Source organism: Nycticebus coucang, chromosome 11 (assembly GCF_027406575.1).
Source record: "Nycticebus coucang isolate mNycCou1 chromosome 11, mNycCou1.pri, whole genome shotgun sequence".
Taxonomy (NCBI): Eukaryota; Metazoa; Chordata; class Mammalia; order Primates; family Lorisidae; genus Nycticebus; species Nycticebus coucang.
The window spans coordinates 54,171,124-54,185,360 of NC_069790.1; the positions used below are offsets into that span (position 1 = coordinate 54,171,124).

Consider the following 14,237-nt stretch of genomic DNA (forward strand, 5'->3'; position numbering starts at 1 on the left):
GCTTCATAACACCATTACACACACACACTCCATCCCTCCTTCCCAGTTTCAGTAAGGATTCTCTGTAGAATCTTCACCGGCATAAGCAATCAAGAGTAATTTTTTCTAAAGAAGTGTGTGGGGGTGAAGGGCAGTAAATAGTTTCCAAGCTACGATTATTTTAACGTTTTTTTTTTTTTTCCGGGCTAGGCTAGAAGACAGAAATCTGCCACTGGAAGCTTATTGTCATCCAAGGACTATTTCTGCCGCTTGTCTTTTGCAAGGTGGGGAAAGAGGGGCGTGGAGGAAGAGGCTGGATATGGACTCAGCTTTCATCTATAAACAGGGGTCACTAAACAGGGGATATTTCATTATTGCCCTTAAATTCCCAGGAGCTAGGAAGCCAGTTTGCCACCATGCACGGTGGCCTTGGCTGGGCATCTCCTGGGTCTGTGAAGTGGTGGAAGGAGGGGACAGTCAACTCACACTGGCCTAGAGGCTGAAAAAGATGCCATGGAAATTCTCTGTGCTCATAGTGGAAAAATGGAGCTCCTGGATGTAAGGGCTTTAGATATCCTTGACTGACAGGTTCCCACCAAGAACCAATAGGGACTCCAGAATCCTCAACCAGGGCAGGGTTCATCCTCCTGGAAGCAACAGCTTGAACCCCCAGAGAGATTTGACTCTGTGACCTGCACAGTCCCTCCGTCTCTCTCCAGCCTCTCTTGCTCTAACTTCTCCAACCCCCTCTCTCTTTTGTCTTCCCTTATTTTAAGGAGACTGACTTTGCTCATTTTGGCGTATCAGTGATGTGACAAAAGCAGCAGCTGGACTGGTTATTTGGGGGGGGTGTTAATTAATAAAAGATAATGATGGGATTAAAACCAAAAGCTAGATGAGCTGACTGGAGAAGACAGTTTCCCAGCTAGCTATATTTAATTAGCAGCAATTAATACACTTTGGGCGTATATCCAGTAGGACTCTTAATGATTTAGTTCAATATGAAAGAGAATGGAGACAGAGCACTGGAACACCACTTACAAGTGTCCAGGGTATATTGCTCTGGTAACAAGAGAAATCGCAAATTCATTTAAGAAAATGATCACAAACCAGTGACTGGCATACTCTGAGGCCACTTTGGAGGAAATATTGGTGAAACACAGTTCTGTGTGTGTGTTGAGGAAGAGGTGCTTTTTTTAAAAAAAAAAAGCAGAGACACACATTAGGTAAAAAGAAAAACAAATAGAAGGTTGAAAAGAAAAAAAGATACTTCAGACCCCAGGCAGCAGCAGACACAGCAGCCCTTACAAACACATCAGCCCTGCACTATTGAAGATTTGGACACATAATGCTTCAGGCCACTGATTTGCTATTTTCTTAATTCCTGCTCTTCTTTTTCCATATGAATCAAACAGTCTTTTGTCCTTCAGGGTTTGATTTGATCGCTACTGTTCACATTTCACTTTTGTATTTTCCTCTTCCTATACCATTACTCATTGAGTGCCCCGTGAAATTACAATCGTACATTTTCAACTCAGCAACCCATTTGCAGTGCAAAAATAGGGTCTAAATAATGGCTGAATTAGCCCTACTGGACAGTTTCAGATGTAACACTCTGTAATAATTATATTGCAGGCTGGATTAGGATGCTATTATCATAATCTGGACGTTTACAATTATCTGTAATTTGCAAAGATGCGCCAGGTCTTGATTACAGCAGTTTTTTTTTTTTTTGTATCACGCTAACCATCACTAAACAGTGACAGTAATAACAGCTAATTTTGCTGGCAATATAAGAGGTGCTGGGGTGTGCAAACAATTTCACACCTGGATGTGCTCACTCAACCAAGAATATAGAGAAAGAGCTTCTGCCCTGAGACTCAGAAAAATATTCTCCTCTGCTTCGGTTCAGTATAGATTTCTAGACCCTGATCATTGCTTAAGAGATATTCACTGGGGGTAAGTTTTTATTTCTTAAATACTTCAAGGCACAACTCATGTTTCTCTGCTTACACTTCCAACCTATATGTGTTGCTGTTGTAATTTATCATGGGCTACAACTTTGCTGTATAGGTTTTTCAATTCTGACCTTTTATCCCCCTTTAACAGTAAAGGGGTTGGTTGTTCTGGTCAGTAAAAGGATTTGGGTGAGTGTGGAATACTTAAGAACTGGACTTGTCTTTCTTGCTTTCTATGTTGTTAATGTATGTATTTGGTGTAACTAGAGATTGCAGAAAGGACCAGTTTTCTAGAAGGTGTGGAGGGAGCTAGTTGGAGAATCCAAGATGAAATCTATGAAAATTGTTACAGCTAATCTAACTGAATCCATTGAGGTCTTTACATGTGGGCATGACAAGGTTTTGAGGCATCAAGAAGTCTAACGGAGCTGGTGATGGGGCTCCGTTAGAATCACAGGTATGCGGACATTTGCAAGGACAGGTGCAGACTGAATCTATCGCTTGTGCAGCCCTTTCTAACTGGCCTCTGAAACCGTTCAAGGCTGCTTTTCGTGGCCTTCTCCTCGAGTCAGTGTTTTGGGCGGTGAGGGAAGGGTAGGATAAGGCGGATCTCGGAGCTATTGCCCGCGGAGCCCAAATGCTGAGACCTTGGGGTTGGAAGGGCGAGATTGTTTGAGGCACAGCACGGAGCTGCGGTTTAGGAAAGCACCAACACTCCAACAAGAAGCAGTGCTATTCTATCTATAGATGACGCTGTTTCCTGACCTTGTAGACTTTATAAGCAACTGGAGATGTTAAGTGCAAGACCCTGAGAAATCTTTGGCTTCCCCACTCCAGAACATAAAGGGCTTTCTCTGGTGGTGGAAGCCTTCTGGCTAAGTTGTGTCAAAAGATGAGATGCTTTTTAGCGCAAAAGAGAAATGGTCCTGGTCAATCCCCCCATTGTGTTCTCCCTCTCTCTGTCTCTCAAATAGGAATATGGTCAGAACTAGGCTCAAGAACTCGAACTCTACAACCTCTGGGGAAGTTTGAACGTGGGGAGGCGTAGTAGTCACTGCCACTAGGCGAAGCTTTCGCTCACGCCCCTCCTACCAATCCCTCCCTCAGGAATAGGCTTACTATGGGGTCAATAAATTCTAAGGAGTGAAAATATTAACCCTTGAGGTTCAAAGAATCCAAAGGAAGCCCAGTTCCAAGGAAAGTCTGGGGGTACTCCCTGGCAGAATTCAATTAATCTGATGTTAAGTGGCAAAAAATTGATATAAGATGCATCATGACTGCACTTCTGATATATTAACATGCATTTGCTGGGTTTCAATATTCCTTGCACTCACAGTGGTTTGGCATGTATCTGGTGAATTTTTTTTTAAAGAAAAATTAGTGTTGGTTTCGATGTATGGTAGCTTTCTAACGTAATTTGAATAATTCAGCAAAGCCCCACTACCAGCTGTACTTCTGCAGCCTCTTCCATTCTTTTCAGCATTATAATTTTGGTTAATTTTCAATTTTAGGTCCTACGTCTCTGCAATTTGTGTATGAATAACAGAATAATTTCCCTCTTTTGTTTCGCCTTTCCTGTTCCTGAATCTAAATAAAGATGGCTTTTTAGTATTAAAAGTGGAAGAAAATTACAGGTAATTATCTTTGACGGTAAAAACGCTGTAATCAGCGGGCTACATGAAAAATTACTCTAATTATGGCTGCATTTAAGAGAATGGAAAAAAACCTTCTTGTGGATAAAAACCTTAAATTGTCCCCAATGTCTGCTTCAAATTGGATGGCACTGCAGCTGGAGGCTTTGTTCAGAATTGATCCTGGGGAGCTACGAACCCAAAGTTTCACAGTAGGAAGGGGGAAAAAAGAAAAGAAAACATTTTTCCTAATGTAACAATGCGAATGCTAGAAAATGACAAGACTGATCAGTTTTAAACCATTCTGAAGACTGACTGAGAGTGGAAGTTGCTCAACAAAAAAAGGAACGGGTATATTGGTAAGTAGTCTTTGCTTTGTGTCTAATTATAGTGACTGTCCTTTTGCACAACTGTATGTCGCTGTCATTATATGGAGCACTCTGAGTATCTCTATTGACTTCTGATAAATGGCTCAGTGGTTTCAAGGTTCATAATTTGAAGGATGCCCAGGTCTGTAGCCATTAATTCTCCCAGTATGGGGCTTCCTGCTTCTATGACGAAAGGACTTTTCATTTTCATTATTTCTGTGCTTTCCCCAAGATCGGAAGGATGTATTTTATCCAGGATAGTGCTTTTCCTACCTAGCTAACTGGCAATGGGTCTTGAACATTAAGTAGGCATAATTGTGCATTCTACTTTCTGGGATTTTTTTCTTTTATTCTTGCTTCTTTTTGTTAAAACAAACAAAAAAAAAAACAAAAAAAACCTGCTTCCAAACAAAGACAAATATGCCTGTATTTTTTTCAGCTGGGAAAAGGGAAAGGAGAATACTCAGTTTCAGCATTAGAAACTACTGGAGGTTTAGAGGTTAACTTGAGGATGGGGCATTCTAATGTTTAAAAAAATAAATGTGTAGAGATTACAATAAAAACTGAATACGTAAAGAAAGCTGAGGAAACGTCTGTGGTTAAAGTACTTAAGACAAAGGCTGGTGGTGCAAAGTGACATCTCTGCAAGCACTTGATATTTATATATAGGACTTCCCATATTAGGAAATAGAAATTCTTTTAAGAGTAATAGAAAATATAATGGGAGGGAGAGGAAGAGATGGGGGGGAAGGAAGAGAGAGACAGAGGCACACAGAGAGAAATACGCAAGACACTCTCAGCGTTTCGTGGCTTTTACTCCATATATGAAAGAAGACAAAAACATACAAAGTATATGTACAACTAAAATTCAACAATATATACAGAAATGTTTCTTGATATAAACGTCCCTATTAGCTTAGTGAATGCCACCAATTCACTTAGTAAAGGTGTCAAAGCAATAGAATGGTGATTTTGGTTGTTTCCTCTTTCCTTATTCCAGTTCAGGGTTTGTGGGTGGGGTGGGGAAAGAGCGGTTTTTTTGTTTGTTTGTTTTAATCAATCATCATTCCTGGTCATTTCATTTTGATAAAACATGCAGCGTTTCCTTTGATGCAATGTTCTAATCTTACAGCCGATTTTTCCTTTTTCTTTAGAAAAAAGACTTATGTGAGGGTTTTTCTTTTTCTTTCTTTCTTTCCTTTTTTTTTTTTTTTTTTTGTCAGTCTGGGATTGGTAAATAAAAATGCAGGAGTCCAAAATGCTTCCCTTTCATCATGTAATGTCTTAAGCTTATTAAACAAGTAAAAACGCTGCCATGTTTGTGCAGATTCTTCTGGTGGTGGTGGGGAAATGTCCATTAAAAAAGTCATTTTGATGCATACTCCCAAAGAGAAGAGAAGGCTCAAAGCCTGGATCCCAAGGGGTAAAGGAAAATATCCTTACAGTAAGGGGTTTCAGGAGTGATGCCATAGAAACCAGTCTCCCCTCCTCTCTCTCTCTCTGACATACAGTATCAATTACTGAGGTTGCTCAAGGGAGAAGGCAAATGAGAAGAAAAAAAGAAAGAGAAAAAGGAAAAAATGATAGAAAGGAAAAGGAAGGATGAAAATAAAAGAGAGGGAAGAAGAGCTGAAAAGAAAGGAAGGAGAAAGAGGGCGAGGGGGAGGGTAATGGGGGAAGAGAGAGAGAGAGACACACACACACAATTGCCCAGGTGGCTTCTAGCCACACATACAAAGTTCTCTCGAGCCTGCTCCTTTGGCTCGGTTTGGCAGATGCAAGCAGGTCCCAGATCCTTCTTGCCTTATTCAGATGTTTCCCTAGGGTGTTCCCTTGGACAACTCACATCATCTGTGGTCTCTGCATCGTGTCCTGGTGTGGAGAGGAGTACCAGTGCGAATAGCCAGGCATGTAGCTGTTGGGGGGCATACTGACACCCTTGGCTGAGGCTGAAACGTCCCACACTGGAGGCAGTGCCGGAGAGCGTGGCGACAGGGCTGCTGAGCCAGGGAGGGGGTCACTCTCATGAGGGTTACTGCCTTGCTTCAGCAGTTTCTTAAACTTAGAGCGTTTGTTCTGAAACCATATCTTCACCTGCAAGAAATTCAGCAATCATTAGGCCTGATAAATATTGAACTAGTACATCTAGTGTCACTCCAGGCTTTGGAAGCAATATTTAAAAAACAAAAATAAAATCAGAAAACCACTCCTGCAAAAGCCAACAAGACAAGTCCCCAACTTCCCCCGCCTCTTTCTAGCCTCTTCCATTCGCTCTTCTTCCAACCTACTAGGTATCTTGTCTGGATACCTAAAATAATTCTTGAGTTGGATGTTAGCTCGGGTTTAAAAAGACAGCATAAATAAGAATAAAATAAAAAATAAAGTGAATGAGATGAACAAATTCAAAGTCTAAAGAAGGATTTTAAAAGGAGCACTTTTTGGGGTGGCGCCTGTGGCTCAAGGAGTAGGGCGCCGGTCCCATATGCCGGAGGCGGCGGGTTCAAACCCAGCTCCGGCCAAAAAAAAAAAAAAAAAAAAAAGGAGCACTTTTTGGATCAAAACCATACAATCGAACGCATCTCCTCTGACAGTCTATGTTTGTATATTTGCTAGCCTCCAAAACCAGTATTCTATGAATATACAGGGAGCATATGATTGTAAAATGATCAGACCCTATACATTTAAAACTAAATGCCCTGAAGGTATCTTTGCATATCTTGCACATGACATAGACTATGCATGGAGCATCTTTCTCCAGAGGTACAAATATATATCCTCATAATCCTGCAGGGATTAAGGATTGCATCTCTCTCATCTCCTACTTTGCATGTTGTTTGGTCAAATTGTAGTCGACAATCATCACATGATCATTAGTGTAGTAACTAAAAATCGGGGCTTCCAAAAATTAAATGTGAATCAGGAATGTGGGATGGTATCTATCCTGACCAATGTTCTGGATTTACTGTATTTGAAGAAAAAAATTCTACTGTGGTTTCCTTTACCTTTAAAATTCCTTAGTCACAGGTATCTGCTTTTCCAAGAGGAATATGTGTCACTGAGTAGCTAGAATCCCTTCATATGAAACTCCAAATATTTTCAGTGGCAATATGGCAAGAGAAAACAGGCTAAATTGGAAAGAAGAGCTTAAGGACTATCTATTTTAAGGCCATGCACAATGAGTCCCCAGCAATGGTCTCATTAAAGATTATTTACCTTTAATTATTTACCCTTGTTAAAGATTATTTACCTCCAGTGAGGCCTACCACTCTATGCAGCTAAGTTTATCAGCAAGGACAAAAACTGCAGGTGATTGCAGCCTGGCTTCATGACCTGAGTCCTCCTATACTCAACTTAAGCTTCTTCTTGTTATATCTGAAATGCCCCAGATGTCTTTCAATTAGTAGGACAAAAGAACTTAAGTAAATGAACATAACTGTGGCTCCACCTGTTATCATTTGCACAATACTTCTCTCTAATCTCTAACTCTGCCACGGTACACCCGTCCTATGCTCCAAGAAGGTAGCTCAGACTGCACCAGCCACATCACCTAGGATGACTTAACCACTAAGTTAGGGAAATCTTCTGAAAAACTCATCCAGTCTGCATGTTTGTGCCTTTACTAAACTACATTGGAGCCTATGTCTTACCTGTCTTTTTTTTTTTCTTTTCCTATTTCATTTTATAATTCTTCTGTATTAATAAGTTAAAATTCTTGTTAGCTCCCAGGGCCTACAAAAGGATCCTTAAGAAAGGTGAACCTTATTCTGTCACCTGGTCTGTTTACCATTTTTTCCTAAATGTTTGTTCTCTTTCATGTCATTCTGCTCTGGAATAAGACTCAATTGAATTATTAGTTTGGTCATCAAAGGATGCTAGGCTGGGGTGGGGTCGCAGAGGGCTAGGAGGATGCGCAAATCCAATCCAGTATTCAATACCAGGTCATTCATTCCGAACTGTGTTGTCCCAGGAAAGTGGATAACTGGAGCAAAGGCATTTGTCATTAAGCTCCTTCCATCCTTAGTTGACTAGGCCAAGAATTCCTCCTGACGTTTTCCCTGCCCCATCTGCAAGCAGGGCCAGCATTTCAGGGATACTCAGGCTTCTCGGGAATTACCTGTGTTTGTGTCAGTCCTAAGGAAGCTGCCAGTTCAGCTCTCTCAGGAAGGGCCAGGTATTGAGTTTGCTGAAAGCGATGGTTTAAAGCCTGGAGCTGTAGGCTGGAATAAATGGTCCGAGGCTTCCGAATCTTTTTCCCTTTTCCATTGAACCTGATTTCCCCATTTTCAATCACTGTAGTTTTTTGTTGATCTGCAAGCAAATGACACAGAGAAATGGTTACTGTGAGGCCACTGCTGCTGTCTCCCTGCACGTGGCCTGGTCTGCCCCAGGTCTCCCCCAAAGCCCAATAAGGTATTTCCTAGAAGAGTTCCCACAAAGCCCTGGCCTCTCTGAGTCTAGGTGCCCATGTGCTCCCAGTGGGTTGCAGAAGTTTCTCCCTGAGACTGTCTCTGGCCCAAACTACGTGGTGGCTGGGTTGAGGGTGAGCCCAAGGCCCTCAGGAAAACAGAGGGCTCTGCCTCCCCGGAGGCAGCGCTGGCCCTAAGTGGCACAAGGCGTAGCTCTACTACGCTGCTGCAGCTCTACTTGGCTGCTACTCTACAGGCGGAGCCAAGGCCCTCGGCCTTTACAGTGCCCGAAGCTGTGCTTGAACTACGCAGGGGTTTTTGCAGCCAGTTGTGTGGATGTCACCAGCTCCAAGCCCGGTGCATCAACCCCCCTCGGCATGTCCGAGATGATTCTTCTAAGAGGGGCCAAAACCCCGAACAAAACACAACGAACCGCTCAGACCTGCCCGCGAGCAACCTGCACCTCTCACGGCAACTCCGTCCCTTTTTGATGCTGAGAACCATCAGCCTGAGATCCTCCTCTCCTTAGCCTCCAGGAACAAAGAAGCAGCCAATATTTTACCAAAAAACCAGAGGGAGGGGGCTAAGTCCGAGATGGAGGTGGGGGACACCTAAAAGTCTACAGGAAAGAGCCCAACTGTCACTAGTTTAACCACAGCCAAAGGCCACGCCAGCTTCCCACCGAGTCACTGAGACGCACGGGGCGCCCCACGCAAAGTAGGCCACTGCCTGCCCAGCATGGGCTGCGATGAAAAACAGGACCCCCAGTTCCGGCCCAGAAATGTCCCCAGTTCTGGCAAAGGTGGGTTACAGCTCGGAGAGACGAAGCAATGGAAAAGGGCGCACAGACCCAGTGGGCTGGAGAGCGTAGAGAGGACCAACTTGTCGAGCGATGCCTGCAGCGAACCCGGGGCGCAGCCCAAGCTGCTCGCGGGAGGCGAGGGAGCGAGGAGGGCCGCGCTGCAAGGAAGCCGGGGGTCCGCGGCGGCGGGAAGGGGCCCAGCTGGGAGAGGCCGGCAGGCAGGCGCCAAGCAAGCGGGCGCACGCGGGGCCAGGCGGAGGGCGCGCCGGGCCGCCTGGGGGAGGGGGCCGGCGGAGGCCCCGGCGTTGAGGAAGTGAGCGGGGCGGGCGGGGTAGGGGGCAGTCGGGAGGCGGGAGAAGCGAGCTGCCCCGGCGGCCTCTCACCTGTGTCGTCCCCTCGTGTCTGGGCGGCCGCGCTGCTGTTGTGGTAGGACTGGAGGTAAGGGCTGTGCTGCGAGTGGCTCATGTAGGGGTAGGCGGCGAGCGAGCGGTGGTTGTAGGAGTTGCCTCCGCCTGACGCGTAGGGCGAGCCGTGGTGGTGGTGCTGGTGGTGGTGGTGATGGTGAGAGCCGGCCGCCGCCGCCGCCGCCGCCGAGTGCAGGCAGTGCAGAGGGTAGTGCGCGCCTGCCATGGCCGGGGAGCTCTGCTGTGAGTGCGGCTGCGGCGGCGGCGGCGGCGGCGGCGGTGGCTGCTGTTGCTGCTGCTGCTGCTGCTGTTGCTGCTGCTGCTGCTGCTGCTGCCCGAACTCCATGAAAGCAGATTTGGACGAGTCCTGGCCTTCCAAGCCGTCAGCCATCGTAGTCATGGTCATCATCAAAACTTTGGGGGCTGGAGAAAGCCTTCTCCCGGGTTTCCTCCACCCTCCCCCACTTGGCTCGCGCCGCTCTCCCCTCTGCAGCCACCTTAGCTCTTTGGATCCTTGCAAAAAATTTAAAAAAAAATTTTAAAAGAGGGGGCGGAGGTGGTTCTCCCTCTCCCTCGCTCTTCTCTAATATATATATTTTTAATATAAAGAGATATAGTGAGCGGGGCCTTGTTAACTCAAAGGGAGGAGGAAGGGGGAGGGATGGGAGAGGAGAGGGGGAGGGGGGAATCTGCTCTCCCCCCCTACTTTCCCCCCTTGGATTTTTTGGGGGCTGGTGCAGTTTAAGGCAGAGATTTTAAGGTGGATTCTGCGAAAGTTGCGCGTCTGCTTTCAGACTTGATGCAGACGCCACGAGTCGAATGGTTTGTCTCCAAAGGGCAGCGCGTTCCCATTGGTCAGTCGCCCCCTGACGTCACAGGCGCACGGCTTCTACTGGCGTGTGAGCCGCTCGCCGAGTTCTTCTGCCTACCTAAACGCAAACTCCAATCCCAGTCCGGAGCTGCAGCCGGGGGCCGCTCCGCGCGGTGCCCGGGACCGCCGCGGAGGGAGGCGCCTCCGCCCGGCCGGACGCCGATGCTCCTCGCTGCCCCGCGTGTCCCAAATTCCGTTGTCGCAGTTCTTAGTGTCTCAGCTCTGAAACAGCCTGGCCGGGGGGTTCCTCTCGGCACCCTTGCAGGCTGCCTGTGCGCAGAAGCAGTGCCCCCTGCATTTAAATCCAGGCCCCCTCCCTTGACCTCCCTCCTACCCCAGTCCCACTACACTCCCGAGGGAGCGCCCTGTCATCGTGGATTTTTCTAGACGTACTTTATTGAAACTACAGAGGGAAGAAGAACCCCCACACCTGGGCTCCACTCCATGGGGGGTTGGTAAAGAAAATGAAAAATTAGACCGTGTTCTGGCGAGGTTCCTGCTTGTTTCAGGCCATATTTTCTATATATTGGACCAGAAGGAGGGCGGGGGTCCTTTTCTTTTTCCCCCAGAACGCAGCAGCCTTTTCGGAAAACGAATCGTTGGAGGGCTGACAGTAATGCATTTTTTCCTATTGAAAACAGAAGCTACTGTAATGCTTTCAAATATATGCAAATGATACATGCGGTTAGTGGTTTGGCAAATCTTGATTACAATATAAACTACCCAAGTAAAAGTGCCTTCGTCCTAAATTTGTCTCTCGATTACAATTCCAATTGATTTTATTTTATTGTCAACATTGTTAATGATAAAAATAGAGTCGTTTTACAGTTATTTTTACTTTCTGGAAGGAGGCAATTAGAGTTCTAATCAGGAATACACAAAAATCTCCCATGATTAACTGCAGTACTTTGTTCAAATTGCTGCTATAAAATTCTGAACAATTTGCCTGTAATGATTATGGACTGGGTTTATTTTGGGAGGTGGAATAAAAGTGGATATAGCATAAATTATCCTCTAATTATACACCAGTGTCGCCTCAATTATCCTCTTATCAAAATGGTTGTCTAACTGCCGCATTTAGTTTCAATTCTCTCCTTTTTTTCTATAAAAAGAACTTCATACCTTGTTATTATTAATCCATTTATTATTTGCAAGGGGATTTATATCCGCACATCCAGGTGGTAGAACCACTTCTCTTTCAAAGATGGACTGGGGAAAGACATTAAGTTCGGAGCAGCCCAAGAATGTGGATCTAGCCTTTCTCCCTCCGGTCTCCAGACCCACTCTGGTCCAGGCATCGGAGCAGAGACAGCGGAACCCTGGCTCGCAGTCCAGGCCCGAGCACCAGGTAGGAAGGCCGGACCCAGGACCCAGGACCAGGCTCCGAGGGCAGGTCGGGCCACGCCAAGGTTCTGAGTCCAGAGACTGCGGGAAGGCCCCGTGAGCCGGTGTTGACAGAGTATTGAGACTGGGTGGGCAAGACCTGCAGACAGACCCCCTCCGTCTCTGCGTCCACTTTTCCGTCTGCGCAGAGACCTAAGCTTTGAGCCTTTGGCAACACGGAGAATTGTACAATATAACAACTCTGTGTTACCCTGTCCGGAATTTGAGGGCACAAGTCTGTCTTGTTTTGGGAAAGCCATTGGGAACTTCTTTGCACCCTACTTCGCTTGGACCCCATAAATTATAGGACCCAAGGAAACCGAGAAATGGAGAAATTTTGCTGCTTGCCCATGTAACTCCATAAAAAGGTGGCTGCGTGACGGACCTGAGCGGACCCTACACGTTGCGGGAAGCTGGCCACCAGCGGTTTATGCTAATTGATATTCCCAGCTCCCAGCCGGGGGTCTCCAGGCATCTCTTGGCCAGTTTGCCTTTTTCTTTTTCTTTTTTTCCTTCCTTTTATATATAAGAAGACCTGAAGCTCTCACCCGGCAGCCCGCAGCCCGCAGGTTTTCTTCAGAGTTCCCAGGTCAGCAGCGTTTGCTCTCCTCGCCCCCTCCTTTCCCATCCGTGCTGAACTTCTGGAGTCTCGGGAGCCGGTTCAGGAACTTTGAATTCATTTTTAAGCTGCGTGCCTAGTTCCCCTCCTTTTAATAAGAGGTGCACTTTAGCACGCGAACCAGTAACCCGATCCACACGTTTACAAATCTGCAGTGAATTAAAACAACAAAAAAGCTTCAAGGAAAATGAAAGGTGGACTGGGTAAGGGGTAAATGCTGGGGGTGGGGGGAGGCACAAAAGGGGAGATCAGGGAAAGGTCCCGCACTCCTTTCACCCCACAACCCTAGGGCGCTCTCAAATGCACCCGGGCTGCGCGCCGAGACTGTTTGTAATGTCCTCCAAGCCAGCAGGTAGACGTGGCAGTTTTATTGTTTTATGCCCTGCAGCTTGCTGTTAACACGGTGAAGGTGTTTCGCCCCCTATGCTTGTGTGTTTCTCCCTTTAAGCTCGCAGGTGCATTGCTTTTCTAGATAGCTTCCCGCGACTCTGGCCGCACCCCGAGCAAGGTGGGTCGGGTCGTGGGGGGCCAGGGAAGGACCGTGCACTTGAGCACCAGACGAACAGTGCAGCTGCCTCTATTTGCAAAGGGATTTTTTTTTTTTTTCTGGTTTGGTGCTTGAGGAAGCTCAGCGGGCTGGGATTGTCTTAAGTGTAGCTTAGCGGCTCGCAGCACTCTCCATTATGCAGTGGATAAAATCCTTTCATTTCACTGTTCCAGTGGAGCAAGTGTGCAACTGCACCGAGAAGGCAATTGTTGCGTGTGGTAAAGGTTCTGCTGAGACCTACTAGGAGATGCAGGCTGGGCTTAGAGGGTCAGGGGCTGGCGAGTGGAGCCATCCGGTTCGGTCCCTTCTGGCTTGATAGTGCTTTCTCTGTGCATTTGAGGGATAGAATCTAAAATGCAAGCCTGACCGTACGACTTTCCTGATAGTTCTGAAAATAGAAAGCCAGAGAACTAATATTGCCCGCACACAACGCGCCAAGGTGACGCGCCGCGAGTGGCCTCTGCCACCAGGCACTGCCGGTACATTTCGCCGGGCAGAGTCGGTTTCACAGCGGGAGCCTCTCGGGGCGGTCATTCCCCTGTAATTTCTCTCCGCCGATCTGCTTCCCAGTCCTTCCCTCAGTTTCTTTGGCGGCAATAAAGACCCGAAGCTCGGAGATTGGAGTCATCCTTAGCTTGCCCTAGTCCAGCCCGCAACTCCCGTCTGTCTTCGAGAGGTAAAAACTCTAGTCTTTCGGGGCCTTGTTGGAAGGCGCACACCTCAGGGGCTCCAGGCTCCTCGGCGCCAGCGAGAGTCCTGGCTCCTACCGCTTTGTCTCGCCCGCAGGGAACCCGGACTAACCCTTGTGGATGGGAGGAGGAAAAGAGCAGACGGGGCCAGTGAAGCCTTTATCATTCAAAAATAAAAGTAAACTCTGCTATCTGGCCTGGGAGGCCTGAGGCTCTTTTAGGGTTTGTACTAAATTAGGGTCACATTCACTTAGAAGTTTAAGAGGCAGGATTTGAGGCCTAAGCTGCTTTTTGCTTCTTAAGGTGTTGAGGTATTAGAACTTGTATTGCAAGTGTCCATGTTATTTAGCGAGAAATACTTGCATGTTGCCAACATGAGACCTCCTGGGTCCACTGAAGGCCACTGTTGGAGCAAGGCCTCCAGCTGTTCCGACTCTGAACTGGTGTTTGCCCACGCATGTAGTCCTGGGAATGCATTCAGTGTCCAAGGTGGTTTTGCAGCCTCCTCTGGCTGTAGAAGTACATTCAAGCCAGTCAGGGCCTGGCTGGGTTTTGTTGCTAAGTTGAGCTCAGTTATCAC

The 14,237-nt window shown here is 46.8% G+C and overlaps 1 protein-coding gene and 1 long non-coding RNA gene across 2 annotated transcripts in view; one reads left to right on the forward strand and one right to left on the reverse strand.

The window, feature by feature from the left end:
* The first annotated feature begins 3,708 nt into the window (after positions 1 to 3,708).
* LOC128598700 (uncharacterized) overlaps positions 3,709 to 14,237 on the forward strand; it is a 43,407-nt gene continuing 32,878 nt past the window's right edge. Inside the window, exon 1 of the long non-coding RNA XR_008383685.1 lies at positions 3,709 to 3,927. This is a non-coding gene — a long non-coding RNA (uncharacterized LOC128598700). The remainder of the gene's footprint in view (positions 3,928 to 14,237) is intronic.
* On the reverse strand, positions 5,318 to 10,323 carry DLX6 (distal-less homeobox 6). Its single transcript, XM_053609355.1, has 3 exons — positions 9,528 to 10,323; positions 8,051 to 8,244; positions 5,318 to 6,030 (listed from the first exon to the last, which is right to left on the reverse strand). The coding sequence occupies exons 1-3, from the start codon at positions 9,955 to 9,957 to the stop codon at positions 5,779 to 5,781; spliced, it is 876 nt and encodes a 291-aa protein (XP_053465330.1). The 5' UTR covers positions 9,958 to 10,323; the 3' UTR covers positions 5,318 to 5,778.

Excerpts from the sequence above, each read along its gene's own strand:
- DLX6 (XM_053609355.1), bottom strand. The coding sequence starts at position 9,957 with ATGATGACCATGACTACGATGGCTGACGGCTTGGAAGGCCAGGACTCG. Across the intron at positions 8,245-9,527 it reads GACACGAGGGGACGACACAG|ATCAACAAAAAACTACAGTG; the intron begins GTGAGAGGCCGC and ends ATTTGCTTGCAG. Across the intron at positions 6,031-8,050 it reads TAGGACTGACACAAACACAG|GTGAAGATATGGTTTCAGAA; the intron begins GTAATTCCCGAG and ends AATTTCTTGCAG.